This window comes from Ovis aries, chromosome 5 (assembly GCF_016772045.2).
Source record: "Ovis aries strain OAR_USU_Benz2616 breed Rambouillet chromosome 5, ARS-UI_Ramb_v3.0, whole genome shotgun sequence".
Taxonomy (NCBI): Eukaryota; Metazoa; Chordata; class Mammalia; order Artiodactyla; family Bovidae; genus Ovis; species Ovis aries.
The window spans coordinates 41,239,079-41,263,464 of NC_056058.1; the positions used below are offsets into that span (position 1 = coordinate 41,239,079).

The 24,386-nt window shown below is 58.0% G+C and overlaps 2 protein-coding genes across 7 annotated transcripts; one reads left to right on the plus strand and one right to left on the minus strand.

Moving 5' to 3' along the window:
* The first annotated feature begins 14 nt into the window (after positions 1 to 14).
* Positions 15 to 13,830, plus strand: ARHGAP45 (Rho GTPase activating protein 45). Of its 4 annotated transcripts, XM_042250457.2 has the most exons (24): positions 1,082 to 1,298; positions 1,390 to 1,519; positions 2,200 to 2,530; positions 5,383 to 5,526; positions 5,727 to 5,811; positions 5,910 to 5,982; positions 6,163 to 6,229; positions 6,348 to 6,485; positions 6,565 to 6,629; positions 6,820 to 6,930; positions 7,002 to 7,082; positions 8,680 to 8,868; positions 9,093 to 9,230; positions 9,321 to 9,511; positions 9,630 to 9,754; positions 9,831 to 9,914; positions 10,046 to 10,150; positions 10,262 to 10,434; positions 10,753 to 10,941; positions 11,035 to 11,172; positions 11,390 to 11,616; positions 11,700 to 11,910; positions 12,572 to 12,680; positions 13,057 to 13,830. In XM_042250457.2, exons 2-24 carry the CDS (start codon positions 1,418 to 1,420, stop codon positions 13,467 to 13,469), a joined length of 3,489 nt encoding a protein of 1,162 aa, XP_042106391.1. In that variant the 5' UTR covers positions 1,082 to 1,298; positions 1,390 to 1,417; the 3' UTR covers positions 13,470 to 13,830. The 4 variants fall into 4 exon arrangements, with proteins under 4 accessions (XP_042106392.1, XP_042106391.1, XP_027825965.1 ...); XM_042250458.1 differs by lacking the exons at positions 1,082 to 1,298; positions 1,390 to 1,519 and adding an exon at positions 15 to 239; XM_027970164.3 differs by having other exon boundaries at positions 1,082 to 1,519.
* Positions 13,831 to 16,969: 3,139 nt separating this feature from the next.
* POLR2E (RNA polymerase II, I and III subunit E) lies at positions 16,970 to 21,426 on the minus strand. 3 transcript variants are annotated; one of them, XM_027970170.2, is made up of 7 exons: positions 21,305 to 21,426; positions 19,688 to 19,862; positions 18,763 to 18,878; positions 18,336 to 18,416; positions 17,923 to 17,981; positions 17,732 to 17,810; positions 16,970 to 17,625 (listed from the first exon to the last, which is right to left on the minus strand). In XM_027970170.2, exons 1-7 carry the CDS (start codon positions 21,359 to 21,361, stop codon positions 17,560 to 17,562), a joined length of 633 nt encoding a protein of 210 aa, XP_027825971.1. In that variant the 5' UTR covers positions 21,362 to 21,426; the 3' UTR covers positions 16,970 to 17,559. The 3 variants fall into 3 exon arrangements, with proteins under 3 accessions (XP_027825971.1, XP_042106396.1, XP_027825972.1); XM_042250462.1 differs by having other exon boundaries at positions 17,923 to 18,011; XM_027970171.2 differs by lacking the exon at positions 18,336 to 18,416.
* Positions 21,427 to 24,386: the final 2,960 nt, after the last annotated feature.

The following is a 24,386-nucleotide window of genomic DNA, read 5'->3' on the forward strand; positions in this document are numbered from 1 at the left end:
AGAAGGGGTGGCCTAGACTTCAGGCCTCCAACCAGGCAGAGGCCCACCAGCTAGCCAGCCCTGCAGCCGGCCCTCACCCCCCGATCTTGGCATCCAGAGCGATGAGTGGTGGGCAGAGGATCCTCAAGGGCCTTCTGGGATGGGTTAGTGGATGGACCCGGGCCTGGAGAACTGGGTTTGCTGTGAGGTGCTGTGGCCTGCGTGCCCTGTGCCCTGGAGATCCACCCCTCCCACCTGAGGTCAGTGGGGGCCAGTGGTCGGGAAGGGGTAGGGGATGAGGGTGTGAGATTCCAAAAGGGGAGGGAAGGAAGACTGGGGGAGGGGAAAAGGCTCAGATTAGGGGGTCTCCAAGAGAAGAGGTGGTTATGGGGGGAAAGGGTACAGGGGGTGCTATACACATTGCCAATGCCCCAGGTCTGGGGGCCAAGCCAGGGAGGGAGGAGGTGGCATGGTGGCCTCAGCAGTTAGCATTAGGGTTAACCTGTCCTGCTGAGTGTCCCCAGAATGTAGAATCAGGGGTGGGGATGGGAGATGGATGGAGGGGAGGCAACCCACTATACCCTGCACTGTTCCCTGGGGTCTGCAGGGGGGGTTGCCAAAGGGTGGAGGGCAGCCACACAGAGGAGCAGTGGGAGGACTGGAAGGCAGGTGCCTGTGTCCAGGGTACCCATGGCATCTGTGGAGCTGGGTAGCTTCTGAGTATACATCAAAGTCTGTGTCCCCACATGTCCGTTGTGTTCAGGTATCTGCACTCCTGGGTGCATCTGGGTGTGGCTGAGTGGGGGTGAGCATCTCTGCAGTCGCTGTGTCCCTGCCAGGACTGTGCCTGGGGCATCGGTGTCTTGCCTGGGTCATTGCCGCCACGCAGGGCACCTTGGTGAATGTGCACGCGCAGAGCTCAGGGAAGCGGAAGCTGGGGGTGGGGCCTGGGACCCCACCTTCGAGCCCACTGTGCAGAGGGGCAGGCTGAGGCTGAGGCTGGGGAGGGTCAGGGGCGGGTCTGAGTCACCGCCTCCGGAGGCCTTTTCCTGTGGGGGGAAGCGCCCGCCAATGAGGGCTGTGCCTGTCACGTGAGCCTGACAGCTGAGGAGGGGGTGGCCAGCAGCAATGTGGTCCCGAGGCCACCAACACCAGGAGCTGTAGCACTGAGACCCCTGGCCTACCTCCCCCAGCCAGGCCCCCTTGGGCTTCTCGGGCCCGGCCCCGCCATGTTCTCCAGGAAGAAGAGAGAGCTCATGAAAACCCCATCTATCTCGAAAAAGAACCGGGCGGGAAGCCCCTGCCCACAGCCCTCAGGGGTGAGTGAGCCTCTAAGGGGAGCACGGAGCGGGCGGGGACCTTGGAGCGACAGCTGGGCAGCACGGGGACAGGAGAACACCCTGTGATCAGGCCCGGCAGGGCAGGGCCAGGCAGTGACATGCTGGGCCAGTGGCGGGGGGCACGAGCCAGCTACAGCCCCCACCAGGCTGGACTGCAGGGTCTTCGCAGGATGGGCTGGGATCCTCGCGTTCAGCTTACGGTAGGAGTCCTTGGGACGGCCATGCACCCTCCCACCCTGTCCAGTGCCGGCTGTGGGGTCCAGGGAGTGGTGGGGTGGGTACCAGGGTGTGAGTGCATTGGGCCTGGACTTTGTCAGGTGGGGGCTCAGGGAATTTGGGGTCTCCAGGCACCGTTAGATGTGAGAGCTATAGCCAGGCTGTTAGGCAGAAGGTTTATAGGGAGCAGAGTGTGGAAGGAGACCCACAGGGACAGGCCTGGTGCAAGCCTGGGGGCATCTACAGGGCCTTCGGTGTCTGTGGGCTCAGGAGTTTGCTGGACCGTCAGAGGACAGGAACCAAGGAGGTGTCTACCAATGAGTAGGCATCTGCAGTGGCCTCTACTGAGACAGCTCAGGAGACCCCAGCCCTCCCCCCTCCCTTCCCCCTTACCCCCCTCCCTCCCCTACCTCCGGAAGTGGGGTGCCCCTCCCCCACCCCGGCTGTGGTTTGGGCAGAGACGTTGTTTGTGCAAGCTCCAGGAGAGGACGTTGGGTAACAGGTGTGGGAGGGGCAAGGCACCAAATCTCAGCCCTCTGACCTGTGGCCTCTGACCTCTATGGGGTCAGGCTGAAGACCCTCCAGAGCCCCACTTCACTTCCAGGGAAACTGAGGCAGGGCTCGATGGGAGCACCTGCTTTACCAGCTCCCCCCACCCTCCCAGGAGCTGCCTAGGAGAGATGGGGCTGATGCAGTGTCCCTGGGGCCCGGCCTAGAACCACCAAGTGTGGCCTCGAATGCTAAGGCAACGGGCACTCTCAAGAGGCCCACCAGCCTGAGCCGCCATGCCAGCGCTGCTGGCTTCCCTCTGTCGGGGACCAGCACTTGGACACTGGGCCGCAGCCATCGCAGCCCACTGTCTGCAGCCAGCCCGGCCGAGGCACCCATCCAGGGACCCTGCCCAGACACCGTGGAGGACATCTCCCACCTGCTGGCTGACGTGGCCCGCTTTGCCGAGGGCCTTGAGAAACTGAAGGAGTGTGTTCTGCATGATGGTGAGAACTGGCAGGGACACCAAGGCCTGGGTGGAGGAAGGCAGGGTCAGGCCTTAAAACCTAAGGGGTCAGCACAGAGTTGGGGAAGGACTTGGGGAGGCTCAGAAGGAAGTGATTGGGAGGGCTTTGTGGAAAAAGACATTGCAGCTAGGGTTCTGACAGGTGAATAGGAGTTCAGTGGCAACTAGGAAGGAAAGGCATTGAGGTAGAGAGAATGTCATGTGCATAGAAACACAAAGTAGAGATGCATTTGAGGGAATAAGGTTCAGGTGTATGAAATGTGTAAGGCTGAAGACATTGAGAATGGCAAGCAGAGGGACCCTGGGTGCTATCCTGAGGGTGCTGGGGAGCCATAGAAGGTGTCAGAGCAGAAGTGGAACAAGGTCAGATCTGCATGTTGGACTGAAGTGAATGAGAGGCAGGCTGAGGTGTGGACAGAGAGACTCAGGAGGGACGAGGGGCAGGACCGGCACGCAAGCTGCAGGAGTGAGCGGGCTGTGGATGGCAGTTCCGTTTTCTCCACGCGTCCGCTGACAGCTCAGCTTCCTGCCTGCCGAGTTATTTTCATCTGCTTCCTGTTTGTCCCTGACAGCCAAGGAGGGCACTGTGATCTCTCCTTCAGGAAACCGCAGTGCCAGGGCCATGCTAAACACCCTGGCCTGCTCCTTTCATGTGCCCATTTTACAGATGAGGAAACTGAGGCTCAGGGTGGCCCCCTGGCTCCGGCTCACCTGAGCCAGAGCCCGGGTTCAACCTCTACCTGGAGAGGGACCTCCATTTTAAAGGCTGTAATGGGGAGCTCCTCTGCTGGCCAAGCCTCTGCTGTGGGGGTGGTGTCAGCCTGTGGGGTTATCTGGTCCTGGGGTGGAGCTGGAGAGTTTCCTGGGGAAACTCTCTAATCTCGGTTCCTTTCCGATCCTAGCGCTTCCTTGGAGGCCAGGCCTGGGCGGAGCTGAGCCTGTGGGCATTGTGCAGGAGGATGGCCAGGGCAGGGGCCCCCTTCTTTGCACCTTGGGGCAGCCCTGGGCAGAGGGAAGGGCCTGGAGTAGAGAGGATTTGGGTTTGAATGCTGGTGCTGCCCCTGCCGGCCTGGGAGACCCTGGTATTTCATCTGTGAAATGGGGCAACGACACGTCCTGCACGGATGCTGGCTGTGACCAGAGGTCCTCAGCCTACAATGGTAGTTGTGGGATAGCCAGACGGCTTTCGGCCTGGGAGGCAATAAGAGCAGGGATCCATGCGGGCAGGGTCTCCCTGCACCTCCCCACGCCATGTACCTGGGCCTGTTTCCCTGTCTGCCCTTGGCAGCCCCATCCCAAATGGAGTCACGTCTCCTCTTCTACTCGGGTCTGAGTCCTGATCCTTGAGTTTGGGGGGCAGAGAACCCCAGCCAGGGCTCGCGGGACTCCGGGGGGCGGAGCTTTCCTCGGCGGGGGCGGGGTCTTCGGACTGGCCAGAGCCGGTTTGGCTGATGAAGACCCGGTATTAAAGACCCTAGTCCGTCGTGCGCATTCACGGTCCCTGGGCTCTGACGGTACACTATGTGTATCTGCGGGACGGTGCACCCCGCGCTGGACCAGAGGCCTGTGCGCTGCCAGGCAGGGCCCCGAGGTGAGGGAATGGGCGGGGTGTGGGGGTGCAGGCTCTGGTCAGGAGCACGTGGCGCTCTGGGTATTTGCCGGCCCACTGGGGACACAGGGCTGCCGGGCGCTTACCTTAGCCGGTGCGGAGCTGGGCATGTCTAGGCTTCGCCAGGATCCCACCTGCCCAGGTTGGGGTGCTGCGGGGACCCAGGTGGCGGAGGCCCTGGAGATACCAGGGGTGGGGGTGCCTGGGAGGAATGTCTGGGGAAGGGGCGTGGCCAGCCTCCCCGGATCCCTGAAGCTCCTTCCGGCCTCCCGGAGTTCCCCGCTGATTCAGGCGCAAATCCTGAATCCGAGGAATGTTGGGGCCAAGGACTCCATAGGGGTCTCCCTGTCGGTGCTATTTAGTGAGGGTCCTCAGTGCTGAAAAGGGATCAGACACCTATTTCCAGATTCCTTTTTTTTTTTTTTTTTTTTGAGTATCACCTCCCAGGCTGAGTATCTCCCCCACCTGAGAAGCACACAGGCGGGGGAGGTACAGGCAGGCCCCTCCTGGGTGTCAGTAGGCCTGCTCATTCCTTCAGCATCTACAAGTTTCTTCACTTTTGTTTCCACTACATGGTGCATGTTCTGCCTGCACACTCTGCTTTTTTTCCAGTTCAGAATATCTGAGGAGGACACTTAAAGCCTCCCTCAAAGATGTAGATCTGACCTTGACCTTTCTTTGCTCTAACACCTTCCATGGCTTCCCACTGCCCTCGTGATAAAGCCAGGCAGTGTCCTTCTATCTTCAGAGCTATTGTAAATGGAAAAGCTGTGTGATCCTTTCGAAATGACTTCTCCCCTGTGTGCCTCAGTTTCCTCACCTTCTAAATGGAGGTGATAACAGGGCCTGCCTCACAGGGGGGCTGTCTGGAGAGAGATAATGGGGTGTTTAAACTTCAGTTCCCAGGCCGGCAGGGCCAGGAGAGAATTGAACAGAGCTTTGCAGCTTGGACGACAGTGGAAGGTTATTTCTAGAGGGACAGGAAAGCGTGTTCTAAGCAGGACTGTCTAGACTGACATTTGGCCTTTGTCGACCTGGCCAGCAGTCCAGAGAGGGACAGTCCACCCCACCCCACCCCCTGAGGTCACACACTGAGCCTCAGGCAGTTGGCCTTCTCCCACCTCTGCCTCAGTCTCCCCACCTGGGGAGAGAAGTGTTAGGGTTAGGTGGTTTGGTGGACAGGCTTTCCCTCCCTCCCTGCTCATACCCACTCTACCTGGCAGAACTCCTTGAGGCCCGCCGGCCACTGGCCCATGAGTGCCTGGGTGAGGCCCTCCGTGTGATGCGCCAGGTCATCTCCAAGTACCCACTGCTGAACACTGTGGAGACACTCACGGCTGCTGGCACCCTCATTGCCAAAGTCAAAGGTCAGCCGGCTGGGACAAGGCACAGAGGGCTTTCTGTCTGGGAGGGCTTTCTGAAGGAGGGGATGTTTGAAGTGGGTTTTGAAGGATACATAGGAGTGTGATGGACACAACAGCCCTAATGCTCCCCCTTCAATTAGTTGCACGGTTGGTCACCTCCCAAACAGATTGGACCAACCTCTCTCATCCTTGTCTGTCCCTAGCTTTCCATTATGAGTGCAACAATGAGTCAGACAAGCAGGAGTTTGAAAAGGCCTTGGAGACCATTGCTGTCTCCTTCAGCAGCACGTGAGTATGGGGTAGGGTTGGGGATGGGTCGGGGTGGGGAAGGGTGGAGACCCATGTGGACCCATGTGCCCCTTGACACTTGCCCCTCCACCCTGCAGTGTATCCGAGTTCCTCATGGGTGAAGTGGACAGCAGCATCCTCCTGTCAGTGCCCCCTGGGGACCCAGGCCAGGTGAGCAAGGGTGGCCTGCATATTGCTTGGGGTCAGGCTGGCAGGGCGAGTGCATGCCCCTGTTCCCTCTGAGGACCATGGCCACTCACTCTGTCCAGAGGGGCGGAGATTGTCTCTTGCAGGGTGGGCCTCAAACAGGGCCCAGCCCAGGCTGGACTCACCTGTCTCCTTCTGATATAGTCCATGGAGAACCTGTATGGACAGGGGAGTGAGAGTGCCCCCCCCAGTGGCGAGGAGTGTGATGCGGGTGAGTCTGAGCCCAGCAAGTGGCAGAGGACTGAGGTGGTGGATGGGAGGAGGGGTGGGCTGGGACAGAGGAGGGCTGGGTGGGGTGGAGCCTGGGCTGAGGGGTGTCTACTCTGCAGGCTGCCTGTCCCCGGAGGACGTGGACACCCTGCTGCAGCGCTGTGAGGGGGGCGTGGACGCTGCCCTGCAGTACGCCAAGAACATGGCCAAATACATGAAGGACCTCATCGGCTACCTGGAGAAGCGGAGCGCGCTGGGTGAGAGCTGGGGCCTGCAGGGTGGGGTCTGGCTGGAGGGCCCCTCCGCCCCCCTGCCCTCACACCCCTTCCCCTGCAGAGATGGACTTTGCCAAAGGCCTGCAGAAGATCGTCCAGAACTGCAGACAGAGTGTCATGCAGGAGGTGGGGAACTTGGGGGGAGTGTGTGGGTGGGTGGGGCATCGGGCAGGGTTCCTCAGGCCTGGATGTAAGTCTCAATACCTCCAGGATGAACTGGAAGAAAGGGGTTTCCAGACTGTACAAGGGCGGTTAAGGGAGCAGGGGGGCTCCTGGCCCACCCCCACGTGACCCTGACGCCGGCCCCACCCCACAGCCGCACATGCCCCTCCTGTCCATCTACTCACTGGCACTAGAACAGGACCTGGAGTTCGGCCACGGCCTGGTGCAGGCAGTGGGCACGCTGCTGACCCAGACCTTCATGCAGGTAGGCTGCACCTGGGAGGGTGGGTGGAATGGAGGGTGCCGGGGTCCCCACTCACACTTGTCTCCCCCAAGCCCCTGAATCTGCGGCGGCTCGAGCATGAGAAGCGCAGGAAGGAGATCAAGGAGTCCTGGCACCGCGCCCAGAGGAAGCTGGTACCACGGGTGGGGCACGGGGGCTGGGAGGGGCCAGGGCAGCCAGCTCGCGCGTGTGCAGTCCTCTGGTACGCACCCAGATGAAGATTTCCCAAGTTTTGCCGACATCGTGCAGAGTGCCCTGTGCCCACGTGAGGCAGGTCCTGCCTCCAAGTTGCTTCAGGCTCCTGACCTCCAGGCTGTGGCAGGAAAGGCCCTAGCCCTGGCCCTGGGGCCCCCCTCAGTGTCAGTTTGCTGTCACAGGGGAACACTGTGGCTGCCAGGAGCAGGTCTGGGGTAGACCAAACGGGCTCATCCAGGTCTGGTGGATGCTCCAGGTTCTTCCTCCAGGTTACTCTTCTCACCTCTTTTTGGGCAGTTCCAAAGGCACTAGTATCTTTTGTGTTGCTTTTTAGATGTGTTAACAGGGTCGGTGGTGAAACCAGCTCCAGTTAGTGGAGTCCTGTGGCTCTGTCTAGCATGTCTGGCAAATGCTCCTCTCCCCAACTTTTGCACACCTGATGACAGCTTGCCAAGTACCCCTTCTGCTTCTGAGCTTTTAAATACACCTCCACATTCAGGGACTTGCCCCGTCTCAGTCCACGTGAAACCCCTCCTGCCTTTTTCTTAGCTAGGCATTCTCAGCTACAGAGCCACATGGCGTATTTCAGTACATCCCTATTGATGGAGTTTAGTTGTGGTTGAGCTGTTGCTGTTTCAAACATCACTGCTGTGATGAGCTTTTGCCCCTGTTACTCAGACCTGTGACCTAGCATTCATCTCAGATCAGTGCCCAAAAGATAATGGCTGGGTCATAGGGGATGAGAGGGAGGCTGACCTCCAGAGCCACAACCAAGCTCTTCCTCTTCTATGAGCTCTCAGTTCATATCCTTTGTTCACCTTGGACTGGACAGTAGCCTGTTTCCTATTGACTTCCCACAGCTTTCTACCTATTAGAGAACCCAGCTTTGGATGATATGTGTTACAGACTCCTTCTCCCCCAGTTTATTGTTTTGATTTTTGATTTAACCCGTTGGCCTGTTTTCCCAGTTGAAACCCATGATCGTTAGTAGTAGTCTTTCCTTTTATGATTTCTTGGTTCTATGTCACATATGGAAAGGCCTTCCCTGTGCTATGTTTACTTAAACGAATTCTTCCATGGTTTCTACTAGTACTCATATGAATTCCTATATGTTTGAGCTTCTGATGGTGTAGGCTGGAAGGTGTGGCCCGCAGAAGGCTCACTGGGTTTTAACTGAGTCCTCTTTGAGGGTGCCTCACTTCCTGTCTGGGCGACCTTACTGGTCTCGCCTGTAAGAAGGGAAGTGAAAGAGACAAAAGCGCAAGTCACTGTGGTGGGCGTGGGTGTAGGTGTCAAGAGGATGATGTCGTCGGTGTCTCCTTCAGAGCTTAGCTGTGCCTTACCTTCCCCAGCTGTAAAATAGGCAGGCCAGATGCTGGCTCCAGGGTCCCACTATGGGTGTCACCTCCTGCTTTTCCACCATCAGTCCCATTTGTTTCACTGGCCACAGGATCTGTGCACAAGAGGTGTGGGTGGTAGAGGTCTCTAATGTGTATTTGACTGACCGGGGTCATCTGCTCACTGCCATACCCACAGCAAGAGGCAGAGTCCAATCTCCGCAAGGCCAAGCAGGGCTACATGCAGCGCTGCGAGGACCATGACAAGGCCCGCTTCCTGGTGGCCAAGGCGGAGGAGGAGCAAGCCAGCATTGGGCCCGGTGCAGGGGGTGCAGCCTCCAAGACCCTGGATAAGCGTCGTCGCCTGGAGGAGGAGGCCAAGAACAAGGTGAGGGCCGGTGATGGAGGGCAAGGCCCATGGTGACAGATCCTCATGCCCTGTACAGAACTGCCCACCTCTGGTCCCTTGTCCAGGCTCTGCCTCCTGGCAGGAATGCCTTCCCATCCTTTTGTACCTAGTTGATTTCTTTGTGGGACCTGAAGATGCCCTGAGGGCTGAACCCTGGATTAATGCTTCCCTGGGCAACCGCCCACCTCCTGCCCCCACCCCAGGCAGAGGAAGCAATGGCTACATACCGTACATGCGTGGCCGATGCTAAAACACAGAAGCAGGAGCTGGAGGATACCAAGGTGACGGCATTACGGCAGATCCAGGAGGTCATCCGGCAGAGCGACCAGACCATCAAGTCGGTGCGCACTGGGGCTCCCCTGGAGAGCTGGGCGGAGCACCTACCTGTCAGGTGCCATGACCGCTAGCGCTCACCTCCCGCCCGTCCACAGGCCACCATCTCCTATTACCAGATGATGCACACGCAGACGGCCCCACTGCCCGTGCACTTCCACATGCTGTATGAGAGCAGCAAGCTGTACGACCCAGGACAGCAGTATGCTTCCCACGTGCGCCAGCTGCAGCGCGGCGAGGAGCCTGATGTGCACTACGACTTCGAGCCCCACGTGCCCGCCAGTGCCTGGTACACTACCTTCTGTGCATGCCCAGGGAGCCAGACTCCCTGCTTGAAATGAAGGCGGGGGCAGGGAGCCCTTGTGACCCCCATCACGGCCCCTCCTTTTGGCTGTTGGTCCTACCAGGTCCCCAGTCCTGCGTACTCGGAAAAGCAGCTTCAATGTCAGTGATGCTGTGGGGGCAGAGGCTGCCAGTAGCCCCCCGGAGGACGGTGGGCCCAGCGAGGGAGAGATTGCCAAGGAGCGCAGGAGTGAGTACCAAGAGGGGGTGGACGTGGTCCCCTTGGAGCCCCCCTCAGACCTTCACTGGGGATACCTCTTTCACAGGTGGGCGGGGCCACCAGGTACACAAGTCGTGGCCCATCTCCATCTCGGATTCAGAGGCCAGTCTGGACCCCAGCCCTGGCTCAGGTGAAGGGGCCTGCTGGGTCAGTGGGAGATGGAACGCTGCGACCCATCCCAGGCTTCAGTGGGCTCATTGTGCAGTGGGCAGCAGGGGTGGGGGTGCAGGGGGAGTCTCTGACACCCTGTTTCCTGCTCAGAGGACTTTAAGAAGTTCGAGCGTATGTCTTCCTGTGGCACCATGTCGTCCAACGAGGAGCTGGCCGACCAGGAGGGCAGTGCAGGGGCGTCAGCCTTTGATCAGGGTGAGGGAGCCTCTGGAGGGGCAGTGGGGGAAGGAGGGATTTGGAGACTCTCTGTGGGTCTGGCCCTTACCTCCCGTGGTGACACTGACCACCTTCCCCCTTCCCCACCAGCTGACCTCAATGGCATGACTCCAGAGCTGCCTGTGGCCATGCCCAGCGGGCCCTTCCGCCACGTGGGGTTGTCCAAGGCGGCCCGGACCCACCGGCTTCGGAAGCTCCGCACGCCGGCCAAGTGCCGGGAATGCAACAGCTACGTGTACTTCCAGGGCGCTGAGTGTGAGGAGGTGAGTGGTCCCGGTCGGGTCCAGGGGAGCCAGGCACCTGGATGTGCGTCCCATGTGGGGAGAGAGCACCTGCGGTCTGGAGGTGGGGCCAGAGCAGTGGGAGGAGCCCAGGCTGAAGGGTGAAAACCATTTCAGAAGCTGCACTGTGGCGGGGAGTCAGGGGTGGGGTAGGGTGGTGTGTGTGTGTGTGTGTGTGTGTGTGTGTGTGTGTGTGTGTGTGCACGCGCGTGCATGCACTGAGATGAGGCAGGAGATGTAGCCAGGGGTGTCTGAGCTGGACCTGAGCCAGGAAGGGCTGCTCACACTGCCCACCCCCAGTGCTGCCTGGCCTGCCACAAGAAGTGCCTGGAGACCTTGGCCATCCAGTGCGGCCACAAGAAGCTGCAGGGCCGTCTGCAGCTCTTTGGCCAGGACTTCAGACATGCTGCCCGCAGCACCCCCGACGGCGTGCCCTTCATCATCAAGAAGTGCATCTTTGAGATCGAGCAGCGGGCGCTGCGCACCAAGGTGACCACCGCCGCCATAGCGGTGGGGACTCCAGCCAAGGGACTGCACAGGGAGGGAGAGGCATGGGCCCCTGCTAACTGCAGGCTTCCACAGGGCATCTACCGGGTCAATGGGGTGAAGACACGTGTAGAGAAGCTATGCCAGGCCTTCGAGAACGGCAAGGAGCTGGTGGAATTGTCGCAAGCGTCGCCCCACGACATCAGCAATGTCCTCAAACTCTATCTGCGCCAGGTGAGATAGATGGTGACAAGGCAGAGCAATTCCTAGGCTGTACAGGGAGCCTGCTGGGGGCATGACCAGAGCTAGGAAGGGGCGTGGTTGCTAAGCTGGGGCGTGGTCAGTATCTGTACCTAGAGGCGGGGCTGCTGTCAAGGGCGGGGCCAGTGCCGGACTGGCAGTCTGTGGGCCAGGCCTACTGACCCTCCACACCTGACCTGCCACCCTGCAGCTGCCTGAGCCGCTCATTTCCTTCCGCCTCTACCATGAGCTTGTGGGGATGGCCAAAGACAGTCTGAAGGCCGAGGCCGAGGCCAAGGCAGCATCTCGGGGTCGGCCGGATGCCACAGAGAGCGAGGCTGCGGCCATGGCCATGGCAGGCCGGTTGCGGGAACTCCTACGGGACCTGCCTCGGGAGAACTGGGCCACACTGCGGTACCTGATGCGGCACCTTCGCAGGTGAGGGCCGAGTTGGCCAGGGTCAAGGGTGGCGGGGTCCTGGGAGCTGCTCACACCTGCCCCTGCACCCTACAACCCGCCAGGATCGTGGAGGTGGAACAGGACAACAAGATGACACCAGGGAACCTGGGCATTGTGTTTGGGCCCACGCTGCTACGGCCCCGGCCCACTGAGGCCACTGTGTCCCTTTCCTCGCTGGTGGACTACCCCCACCAGGCCTGCATCGTGGAGACCCTCATCGCCCACTTCAGCCTGGTCTTCGAGGAGGAGCCCGAAGAGGCCCCAGGGGGCCAGGTGAGGGCTGCCCACTCTGGACAAGGGATGCAGGGTTCTGAGCATGGTGGGGGCCAGGAACCTTGCTCGCCTATGGGGGGACTAGACAGGGAGCTCTGCTGGGAGATGTTTGGCTTGGACAGGGCTGTCCGGGGCATTCAAGGCACATTTTAAGCAAAGAACTGGGTGAAGTGTGGGTTCAGATCTGTGGATGGAACCTGCACTTGACCAGCCGTCCTGGCCCCTCTGGTTTCCCACTTCTGCCCCCGCTGTAGCCTGTCCTTGTGTCCTGGCTCCCACACAGTTCAGCTGTGTCCAACCTGCTGCTCTCCTTGGTAGAGGGTCTTATTTCCAGGCAGCATTGGGTCCCACACTCAGTCCCCACTGCACATCTTTAACCCCTCATCAGCTGCCTTTAGGGGAGGCAGGCTGTGGAGGGGACATGCCTGGTTGTAGCGTCAGGACAGTGGCTCCAGTGCTGGTGTCCACAGGGACTCAGCCCCCTTTGCATGAGCTCAGCCTGTCCAGACATGGGATGGGGGCTGAGGGCCCTCATATGCTCAGCTGCAGCGGGTGTTAATGGTATTTAGGGTTTTTACTTGGTTTAACTTATAAGAGAGTAAATGGAACGTGGCATGGCCAGAACCGTGGTGCTTCCCTGACCTTTCTTCTGCTTCTGCAGGATGGGGTATCCAGCCAGCGACCTGAGGTGGTGGTCCAGGCACCGTACCTGGGGGGCAGCGGGGGTGCGGCCTTTCCCTTGACAGAGGAGGCTGAGGATGGGGGCCTTGGTGAGTGGGGTGGCCCTGGAGGTGCTGGGCAGATGGTGGGTGATGTAGTGGGTCCATGGCAAGGGCTGCAGACTGAACTGTTTCCCCGGACACAAGTGTCACCTGTCTTTAATCCGTTATAAACCCTTGCAAAGAGATACCCTTTCAAGGTGTTTTGCCAGGTCCAAGAAACAGGCACCCAGAAATGGAAACAACCCCAAGTGTCTGAGACCCTGCACCTGATTTGAGAGGGTTCTGAGCAGGGAGACAGGCCTGCTGGGGGGGTGGGGGAGCCTCTTGGTGTCACCAGAGGTGGATGCTCAGTGGTTCCACCCCCAGCTCACAGGCTGTCCATCTGTCCCTCTGTATCTCTGTCCCTTTCCCTTGGACTTTTCAGAACCCCACGTCGCCTCCAACGACTCCGACTCAGAGCTGGAGGAGGCCTCAGACCTGCAGTCCCCAGCAGGTGGGGCTGCACTGCACCGGCTCAGTTTTCTGGAGAGGCAGGGCGGCGACGCAGGCACAGAGGGCAGTCAGGGCAGCCGCAGCGGCAGCGAAGAGCAACTGGGCGCCACAGCCGGGGAGTACGGGCCTGGGGCCTGGGAGGCCCCTGGGGAGGAGTCAGCCCAGAGGCTCTCAGAGTACAACACCAACCAGTGCAACAACACCAGCCAGTGCACCACCACCAGCCAGTACAACGCCACCAACTGGTGCAACAGTGTGGCTGCAGCTTGGCTGCCAGCTGTGAGGCTGCGTGGTGGGCGGCTGGTAGGGGGCAACAGCTGCAAGAGGCAGCCGGAGTTTGTGTAGCTGGGGTAGCGGGCAGGTCCTGCCCCTGTGGACACATCACAGAGGCCTCTCCTTCCGGCCACAGCTGCCAGGGCATTACTGATCCGCCTTCCCAGAAGCTTCTGCCTGTGCTACTCTGCATACCCGCTCTCAGACTTGCTGTGATGGAGGACCCTGCCCACCCTGAGCCAGGCCGAAGAGGTCACAGGGCACCTGGGAGGAGGGCTGGACGCCTTGTGGACAGTGGGCCGGCTGGCCTCAAGACAACCTGGCTTTTACACAAGAGCGGGTTTGGACACTGGTGTTAGAATACGGGAAGTTCCCACAGTGGAGTATTTTGTCAAGTACTTTCCTTTTGCATACAATAAAGTCTTCAACCTGAGCCTGCCTCTGGCAGCAGTGGCCTGAGCAATGATTCCAGCTCCTTGCTGGGCCTGGGGAGGCAGGGGAAGCTGTGAATAGAAATTCCACCACATGGCAGGGCAACCCCATAGGGCCCAGGTAGCCATGGGGACACAGACAGAAGGCACCACTTCCCTGCACTCCTGGCTCAGAAAACCTGCGTGGACTGAAGAGCCTCAGGGAGACAGTAGCCACTGTCCGAGACAGCATAGCCAGCAAGAGGCGAGGCTCTGCCTCCATCCCTACAGGTTTATCCTGGCGGGCCGGGGATGGCTAAGCAAGAGACCCAGCTACTCACGAGATGAATGACATGGATTCACACCCCATCACGGTAGAACCTGCTAGGTCTCCCTTTCTGACAGGACAGCCCCCCAAAAACGGCAGTCCTCCCCAAGCTTAGGTAAGACCATCTGTGGTGGTCAGAGCTCTGCCCCTGCCTAAGCTTCCTCAGAGCCCAGAAGGCGGCCTGCAGTTTGGCAAAGAAAGATAAAAGCCCAGGCCATACCCTCTGGTTGCATGTGACTTGTGGCCACTTCTGCCCTGCGGGGTAGCAGAGTTGAGTAACTAGCAGGGTGACCTGGCCAGCGCAGCCAAGACACTCACCCTCTGGCCTTTATAGAATAAGTTTGCTGACCCCTAAGTTTTTAAAACAGAATGAGTGAATAGATCTATGAACACTTCCAGGTGCTCCGCAGGGCAGAGGGGACCTCCACTTCTCCATGGAGGAGGTAAGATAAGCACCCTGCTCCAGGCACCCAAGTGCCTGTGAGGAGCCCGGCCTGGACTGCAAATGGTTCCAGACGTGACCCCACCAAAGGACTTTAACAGGCTGTGCCACCTTCAGGCATGGCCTGACCCAGGCTCACAATCGGGAAGGTACCCACTTCCTGAAGCTCTGAGGCTGGTGTCTGGACCAATCTCAGGGACTTGCGGGCAGCAGAACCGATCCCCAAGCAACAAGCAGGGGTTGGGGGGGCCCCAAAGGAGAGCTGGTACTGCTGGTGGAACATCCACACCTCGCATCTAGGCCCCGCACCTGTGGGCAGGACTGCACCCAGCCCCCTCCACTAAGCCCCCAATCAGAAGAAAAGGGAGTTTTCAGAGAATCAATGCACTGATTCTAGAGTTCATTAGCAAGAGTAAAAATCTAAGAACATCCAAGACTGTAAACCACGTTTGCTGTTTCCGCCATGTTAACCTGCATAGTTCACAAGCATAGCACATTGACACGGTTGTGCAACCATCCCCACCATCATCTCCAGAACTTTCTCATCTTCCCAAACTGAAACTCTGGTCCCCAGGAAACACCAATTCTCTCTCTCTTCCCAGTCCATGGGCCCCCAGCACCTTTTACTTCTGTCTCTGTGGACCTGACTGCTTAGAGATCCCAGGTAAATGGAATCAGATAGAATTTGTCCATCTATATCTGGCTTATTCTGGCTGAGACAGTTTTGAAAAACAACGTATGTCTGTTTTGGAGAATGGGGAGACCTGTTTGCCTGTTAAGATGTACTATAAAATTATGATTTTAAAACCTAAGTTTTGGGAAGGGATGTTCAAGAGGGAGGGGGCATATGTATACCTATGGCTGATTCATGTTGATGTGTGGCAGAAACCAACACAGTATTTAAAAAAAAAAAAACACCTAAATTTATCAATGAAAAGAGGATCTCAACACAGACTCACGTGGGTCTATGCGTTCACTACAAGAGAGTGGAAACTCAGGGCAGCACTATTCCTCAATAAACAGTGTCAAGAGCACCATCTGTCTGTGGGAAAGCGACCACCCCAGGTCACACAATGCCCAGGAATAAACCCAGAATTTGAGACCCACAAATAAAGACTACAGGGGGATGGACGTCCCTGGGGTCCAGTGGTTGAGAATCCACCTGCCAGCGCAGCAGGCGGTGGTTTGATCCCTTGTTGGGGAATTAAGATCTCCCACATGCCGCAATTACGACCCAAGGCAGTCAAAAAAGAAAAACACTACATGGGACACCTAAGAAATATAAAACGTGGGGGAACTGTTTTGTAATTTGTGCCTAGGATATATAAAGAACCCCTAAAACTCAGGAGTGGAAGACGAATAACCCAGTTAAACAAGAGGCAAAGGACCTGTGCACAGACACGTATCTGAGGTAACCCACAGGTAGCTGGCAAGCCCCGTGCTCACCACCACAGCACCTGGCAAGGGAACCGGAACCACAGCGCCACCACTGGCCACCCTGTACCCCCTCCCCATCCCCCAGGCCATAAGAACCAGTGCTGGCAAGGAGGTGGAGACAGTGGGACCGCTCCATGGGGCTCAGGAATGAGAAACGGGGCAGCCACAGGGAAGATAGTCTGACAGCTTCTCCAAAGGGTGACCAGAGCTTCTGCAAGACCAGTTCTACTCCAACATACACACCACACCCAGAAAAATAAATACAACCACAGCAATGTGTACCTGGATGCTCACAGCAACACTACTCATAATGGAAACAACCTGGGTTCATCAGCTGAAGAAGAAACAGTGTCCCTCCACACACGGGAGCGCCCCTCAGCCAGGAAAAGGAGAGAAGCCCTGACACGGCTACCACGTGGACAGACCCTGAGAACACGATGCTCAGGAAGGCAGCAGACACAGGACACACAGGGTGTGATTCCACTGGTGGGAAACGTCCAGAACAGGCAGATCGACAAACAGAGTTAGTGGTAGTCGGGCTGGGGTGACTGCTAACAGGATGGGGCTTTCTTTTAGAGTGATGGAGTGTTCCACAGTTGACTGTGGTGCACAACTCTGAATGTACTAAAAATCACAGAACCATGAACTTTAAACGAGTGAACTGTATGGTATGTAGATTGCACGTCAACGAAGCTATTAATTAAAAATACAAACAGTGGCACTTAGCCTGGGGAGGGAGGCCTCTGAAGTTAGTATAGAGAAAAACTAGGTAGTCTGACCCCCAACTTCTATGGAAGAAGAGCACCAAGAAGCAAAGCTAGGGGGTGTGTTGGAGCTCCACCCCTGCCTCCTCCAGGGGAAGTGAGCAGTGACCCTGTGGAGTATCTAAGAGCCTGAGCAAGGCTGCTCACAGCAAACCCAGGGTTGTTTTGCCTTGGTCTTCAGATAAGTGAACTTATTACTCAAAATAGCTTTAATTCTTTAAGATGCCCAGCATTCCAAAGCAACCAAATCCCAGTTTCCATCCGCTGCTGTCCTCAGAGCCCCTGGACAGGCAGCATCAGGGCCACCGTGGGGGACACAGCGAGGGGAGGCCAGAGGATGCCGGGCCACCCTGAGGTGTCCTGGCCCCTCCAGAGGCACCGTCAGCTGGGATCCAGGGCCAGGGGTTGGCATCCAGGAGAGGCTGCAGGGACTCTCAGCCCAGGAAAGGCAGATCCTAGGCCCAAGGCGAAGCACCCTAGGATCCAGGGGGAGCAGAGGCAAGGTTCCCAAGGCAACCAGCTCCCACACTCCTGGCCGGGAGCAGCGGGGGTGGGGTGGGGAGAGGGGGTGGTCACAACAGTCTCTCTGTCCCCCAGGGGACATGCTGGCAGAGAAACGGGCAGTTAGTCGTGTGATCTGTGACTGTTCGTCACAGAAGCTGGGTACAACCAGGCCGGAACTGGGGCTGCCTGCAGAGAGGGAAGTGGTGCGGTGCGCTCACAAGAGTGGGATGAGTACCACTGCCTGGGCCCTCGATGCCAGCTGTCTGTCCACAGGCAGCTACTGTACCAGCCGGTAGGTGATATACCTGCCCGCAGTCTCGCTCGGCCGGATGATCTTCACCACCTAGAGGCAGGAAGCAGAGCTGGAGTGGTGCAGGAGCAGCAGCCTGGGTTCCCTCCGCCCTGCCCAGAAGCCCTGGCTCTAGTTCCACCCTGGGAGGGCTTCTTACCTGTCCGCGCTTTATCCCAAAGTAGCGCGCCACAGGGTCTCCTGCCTGGATCCTGGGCAGCTGGTTCTCTCGGAGTTTACTGGGTAGCAGGTCAGGGAAAAGGCCTCACTGGACTGACTGGGGGTCTGGGATTGGGGTGAAAGGCAGGGTGGGGAGAGGAGCTGGGCCCAGTCAGGGGCCAGAAAGGATACTACCGGGCCAGCAGCTCCGTTACCTCTTCCTTGGTCATGACCACATGCTCCGGGACCAGCTGTGAGAAGAGAACCCGGGCTCCATGGGACTACAGACCCCGGAGCCCCCAGGGGAGGGGTACAGCTCAGGCTCCAAGCGTCTGAGCCAGTCCTAACTCCACACTGGGAGGGAGGGGGTGCGTGTCTGGAGCCTACACCCCCACCCTGCAGATGGGCCACAGGGCACAATCCTGGGAGCCAGGGCTGCAGGGAAGATAGAAACTGCACCCCGCCCCCCAACTCCTGACTGAAGGCTGGATCGCCCTACCTTCTTTCCACACTAGGGGGCCCCCGGACGTCTGCTGTTCCTAAAAAGGTGAGGGGCTGGGGGCTGGGTCTCCAGTCTCATCCCACCCGAGCCCCCGCACCCCTACCTCGTGCTCTGTGATGTTGATAAGCAGCTCCTGCTGCAGAAACTGCTCCAAGATGTACTTGGGTGCCATGTCAACCAGGGACTGGAAGAGACGTCAACCCTCAAGTGCAGCAGGGGCAGCCGCCCGCCCCTCTGTGGCCCCGAGGCCTGCCCCAACCCAGCTCCTCCTCGTGGGCAGCTAGCACCCTGGAAGTGGAGCAGGGTTTACCTTTGTGGCTCAGAAAGACATCGCGCATCATAAATTGGGAAACCCCACCCAACTCCGCCCAGGCTCTCAGCAGTAATAAGGCCTTCATCTCACATCAAGAAAGGTAAGTACCTGTCAGGATGCTCCCAGGGTGGCTGGGAGCTAGTGTGGCAGCCGGTCCCCGGGCCTGGGGACAGAGGTGCTGGCCAGGCTCCATCCCACCCTGGCGGGGCAGGCTTACCTGCTTGGCAGAGGGCGTCATGCCCTGCTGCACCACAATGAGGGCACGTGTGATGTTCTCCTCCTGCATGCGCTGACAGTACACCTTGATGGTCTTGATGCCCACCTTGGGCTCCTCTGCAGGCAGAGCACAGGCTGATCAGTGCTGCAGGGCCCCTTCCCATCGGGCACCCAGGTTCTAGCCTGGCTCTGCCAAGGCACTGCGGTGCCACTCCCACTCTTGGGCCTCAGCCTCCCCGTGTGCAAAGCAAGAACTGGGCAGCTGGTTCCCAGAATGGGGGAGCTGGCTGCCTCCAGGTCACATGGGAGCTGACAAGTGCCCTGGGTGCCCTGGACCTCAGGGACCTCTTCTGGAAGTGGGGTCTGGGAGTCTGGGCTTGGCCAGGGCTCAGTGGCTCTGAGGTTTGGGAAGCCCTGGATTTGGTTTAGTCTTGGAGTTCATGAGACAAGGGCTGGGGTTCTCAGAGGTAAGCTGAGGTGAGCTGACCCAGAGAGTATGGTCCTGCCAGACACAGACCACCCATCTCCATGCCGTAGCACTGGGGGTCCTCATGGTCTTGGCAGCATGCAGGGCCTGCCACAGAACAGCCGGACCCTAGGAGCCCAGCAGGTCAGCACCTAGGGCAGCCCCAGGGTCTGTGTGCAGTATGTCCGCCCCTTCCAGCTGCTCTCACTTCCCATTCCACTAACCCACTCTGCCCTCAAAGTCCCTCTGTTGGGGTCCTGGCCCTGGAATCTCAGAATGAAACTGTATTTGGAAATGTGATCTTTAGGCCCAGAGAGAATGGATGGGTGATCGAGAAGAGGGAAGCTGGAGAAGGGGTTCCCAGAGCAAGGAGGGCAGGGGACAGAAGGATAAGGGTGGGTGCATGACTCTGGGGCGCACAGCAGGTGGCTGCTGTGAGCTGGCCCTGAGCAGCCCTCACCTGGGAAGAAGACGAACATCTGGTCAGTAGGGTCGTCGTTGTGGGCCACCAGCACCGTGAGGTCCGTGCGCCTTGGCCGCCCTTCACTGGGCTTGTCCCCAAACTGGGCCTTGAACTCCTCCAGAGTCTGGTCCAGCTCGTCCTGGGTCACCAGGTAACCACGGTCATGGCACAGCTGCAGAGAGAAAGGGCAGGTGATCGATCGCACAGTGGAGATAGGACAGCAGCCAGAGCTCCGGTGGCCTCACCCACCGCAGAGGAGACTGGGGAAAGGCCTGGGATGCAAGCGGAGATGTTGAGTCCAGAGTCAGGCCCCAGGGCGTAGGTCTGACAGGTACAGCAGGCTGGGCGGGTGTTGGCTGTGAAACCAGGCAAAAGCCTGAGGCCCAGCAGTTCAAGGTCCTGCTCAGAAACTAGGGCTCTGTGAGCACACAGACTAGGTGAGGACCCAGACAAAGGAAGGTTGGAGCTGCCACCCAGCCCTGCCCACATCCCCCACCCCCCGCCGAGTCTCCATTCAGAGACCTGGGTCTCCTCTCCCGCAGCCCCGACACCATCAGGTAGAAGCGCAGCTGCTCCCGCCCTGTCTTGAGTAGCTCTGCCAAGTGTTGAAGAGGCTGGGTCATAGCCCAGCCTTAGCTCCAGCACAATTCCCAGGAGGCTGGGTGCTCTTGATCAAGGCCCCAAGTCTTTGTGGCATCACACTGGACCCCTCTCACATGGTGGCTTAAAGCATGTGGTACACAGAAAAAGCTGGTGTGACTGCTGTGACACTGAGACTGAGTTGGTGGGCAAGGCATCTAAGTAACCACCAGACAGCAGTCAGACCAGCCCACCAGGGTTCCTTCCACCGTCAAGAACCCGGGATTCTGCGTTATGCACTTACGGTGGTGCTGATAAGACAGGCTGGGAGCTGGGACCCTTTGCGGCAGCGCCTGCACTTGGACAAACATCTTCTCCAGCAACAGAATACCCAGAAACCATGCGGGACTAAAAATAACCGTGCAATTGCCCAGCTCGAGCAAATGATAGACAACAACAGAAAGTCAAAACCTCCACTTCTGAGGTGCCGGAGCAAAAGCTGGGTGCCAGGCCTGATCCCTGCACACAGCACCACCCAGAGGGTAGGCAGACCACCCGAATCATCACTCTGGCATGACCCCTGGACCCGCGCCCACCCTCATCCCATTATCCCATTCAAGACGACCTAAGAAGGGCGCCTGTTGCTTGTTTTCGCTCCCTCCTGCTGCAGCATAAGCTCCAACAAAGCCTTGCCTGACCTTCTAGTCTGGCCTGTTATCAATTCTTACTGATTAAGAACTTCAAGGATCAGGGGCTGTAACACCACAACCCTCCAGAAACACAAATACAAGGCGGCCCAGCGTCTCCCGCCTTCCCTCTCTCCAGCTCGAGCGAGATCCTGACCCCCTTCTCTGGGGGCTCTGGGGCTCGACTCCTCCGCTCCAGCCGCGCCGCCGCGGGTGAAGAGGCTCGTCCTCATCAACGGGCCCTAGCACCCGCCGTTCACGCCTCGGCCGCCACGTGCCCAGTTCGTCTGGCGCAGCCAGGCACGCCCTCACCGCGTTCTCCAAGGAGGGCTGCCTCCGCGCGGCTCACCTGCATGATGGTCTTGCGGATCTTCCACAGCCGGTATGTCTCCTCCTCATCGTCCATGATTCCCGCCGCTCTCACACACTGCGCCTGCGACCAGCACGACCAGGGCCCACAGTGCCTACTCCGAGTCCTGATCAGGCCCCCAACACGTCGTCTACCCGTGCAGGGCTGTCGCAGGCGAACGCCTGAATACAGCGACCTTCGGGAGCGGCACTGCCAAGGGCAGCCCTAGCCTTCCTAAAGCGGCGGTTGGTTGCGCGAGCAGCTTTCAAACAGCACCGCCCACCCGCCCCTCGGAAGTTCTCGCGATGCTTTGACGGCACGGCTTCTCGGGAGTGGTGGTTTTTGCTCAACGTCAGTCTGGACAGTGTTTAGAATCTGGAGAGATTGAGGAAGTGTGAGCGGAGCCTCGGTTTTCCGTTTTGTATAATGAAAAGAATAAAGTGTCCCCCATTTTAGAGGATCTAAAGAGATGCTCGTACTTGGGAGGAGCTTGGTATAGTTCCTGGTGCTTACAAAATGCAGCTGAGCCCCAGCCCAGCCCCTGCCTGGATACCCCAAGAGTGCACAACCTCTGCATCGGCCCTTCCCCTCCGAGTTCGTTCAGGAGGTTTGTTCAGGCCTGCTCAGCCCAGCTTACTTGTGTCAGTAACTTCTCATTCAGTAATATATTAATTCAATGATTCAGTATTTAATGAGGAGCCAAAGAGACGGGGAACAAAACAGACCAAGCATCCTTACATGCCAGGGAGAGACAGGACAGAAACAGCGGACATAAGTAAATGATACAGCGTGTTAGAAGGAGACAGTGCTGTGGAAGAAAAAATAGAGAAGTCTCAAATGTGGTCATGGAAGGTTCCAACAAAAATCCAAAGGGTGAGAGGGTAGAAGCCCTGGGGATGTCGAGGAAAGTGTATCAGGTAGAGGGTACAGCATGTGCAAAGGCCCTGAGGCCTAGCATGTTGGCAGCAAGGAGGCCTGTGGGTCAGAGGGTCAGGTGGGGCAGATCTTGGGAGCCCTTGCTGGTTGGGTTTGAGAAGTTTGTGCTTGCAGCCATTTTCAGCATCTCCACAGGGCAGAAACAGGGAGACCAAGGAGTGGGCTAGGGAGGACCGTCCCGGCCAGAGATAGATGAGGCCTCAAGTGAAGGATGAGCTGTGGGCAGGTCTAGGGTGTCCAGAAGGCAGCGCTCATAGGATCTGTAGGTGGACAGGATGTGGAAAGACACAGAGACAAGCAGAGGAGGAAGAACAGACCTCGGTGGGGAGGCATAGAAGGCAGATCTGGAGCAGATCTTGGATATGGTGAGCTTGGGACTCCTGGGGGACCCTACGGGGAGCATCCAGGGGACAGTAGGGCACAAGCCTGGAACTCAGGATGAGCTTGGAGTGGAGGCTGATGTGGATGTTGTGGGCGCACAGTGCAGACTGGAGTTGAGAGGCTGATGAGGTCACAGAGCGCATCAGAAGTCAGGCCTGAGCCCTGAAGCTGGGAGGAGGGGAGGAAACGGCAGAAGGCAAAGAGATGTGGTTACCTGGGCTCCAGTGCTGGCTGTGCGACCTGGGCACATTACTTAACCTCTCTGTGCCTCAATGTCCCCCTCCTCCTTTGTAGAACAGGGGCAAGAACAGAACCCACTGCATATGTACTTGGCTGAAGATTGCAGGGCGATACCCAAGTGTTCCTGAAACAGAATAAAGGGTGGGTAGAAACCTGGTATCCTGGAGTCAGGTGAAGGAGGTATCTGGAGGAGGTGGGTGGAGTAGCTGTCAAAGCAGGTCTGCAGACTGAGAAGGGGACTGGCCCAGGGGCCACTGTTTGTGACCACAGAGGGCAGATCCAGGGAGGAGGCCTTTCTTTATGGGAGGAAAGAAATTGGAGATGTGGATGAAGGGGGAGAAAGAGAGGCGTTCTAGAGTGGGTTTTATTTATTTTATTTTTGGCTGCATTGGGTATTAGCTGCTGAGCACAGGCTTTCTCTAGTTGTGGCGAGTGGAGGCTACTCTCTAGTTGTGGTGCACAAACTTCTCATTTCGGTGGCTTCTCTTGTTGCAGAGCACGGGCTTTAGGGTGCCTGACTCAGTAGTTGTGACGCACAGGCTTAGTTGCCCTCCAGCGTGTTAGATCTTCCTGGACCAGGGATTGAACCATTTCTCCTGCATTGGCGGGTGGATTCTTAACCACTGAGCCACCAGGGATGCCCTAGAGTGAGTTTTAAGACAGGAGAAAGAGTGTCTAGGTGATGGGCAAATCTGAGTGGGAGAGGGGGCAGAACTGCTGGAGGTTCCCAAGGGCAGCCTGGAGTTTACCCGGGGAAGGCCCAGGTGTGGGTGGCAGGGGATGTTAGGTGACCTTGCTGTTCCTTGGGGCAGGGAAGAGGGGAGAATGGACTCACAGGAGCAGGTGGGCCCCATCCCATCGCCCATGAATCAGAATTCTGCCTGTGACTGTGTGACCTCAGCAATGGGACATGGAGTTGCAACTTTCTCCTGGGAACCCGCCACCATGCAGCTCTGCCAATTGGCAGAGCCCAGGGGTCAGAAATCAGGCCACCCCCCCATACACACACACTCCTGGCTGGGGATGTGAAATCCAGCAGCAGCTGTGGGGAAGCCTGGCAGCTCCTTTTAACACCTAAAGTGACCGTGTGAGCCAGCAATTCCACTCCTGGGTACATGCCCAGGAGAAATGAAAACATACGCCTATGCAAAAAGTCTTGTACAGCATCACAAAGCCAAATGGTACAATAGCACAATACTCATTAATGGATACATGGGTAAACACAATATAGTCCATTCATTTCATAGGATATTACTCAGCCATGAAAAGCAGCACTGACACACACTATAATGTGGATGAACCTTGAAAACATGTTGCTCATAGAGAGAAGCCTCACACAAGAGGCCACCTAGTATATGACTCCACTGATGTGAATAGTCCAGGACAGGCAAATCCACGCAGAGTAGATTCATGGTTGTCAGGGGCTGAGGTAGGGAGATGGAGGAGACTGGTAATGGGGACAGGGTTTCTTTTCGAATGACGTGACACAGAAAGCAAAGAAGCGCTGTCTAATTCCACTCATAGG

Excerpts from the sequence above, each read along its gene's own strand:
- POLR2E (XM_042250462.1), bottom strand. The coding sequence starts at position 21,361 with ATGGACGATGAGGAGGAGACATACCGGCTGTGGAAGATCCGCAAGACC. Across the intron at positions 19,863-21,304 it reads TCCGCAAGACCATCATGCAG|CTGTGCCATGACCGTGGTTA; the intron begins GTGAGCCGCGCG and ends TTCTCTCTGCAG. Across the intron at positions 18,012-18,335 it reads TCAACATCACAGAGCACGAG|TCCCATGGAGCCCGGGTTCT; the intron begins GTAGGGGTGCGG and ends CGGGGTCTGTAG.
- ARHGAP45 (XM_042250458.1), top strand. The coding sequence starts at position 102 with ATGAGTGGTGGGCAGAGGATCCTCAAGGGCCTTCTGGGATGGGTTAGT. Across the intron at positions 10,942-11,034 it reads AGCGGGCGCTGCGCACCAAG|GGCATCTACCGGGTCAATGG; the intron begins GTGACCACCGCC and ends AGGCTTCCACAG. Across the intron at positions 11,617-11,699 it reads CTGATGCGGCACCTTCGCAG|GATCGTGGAGGTGGAACAGG; the intron begins GTGAGGGCCGAG and ends ACAACCCGCCAG.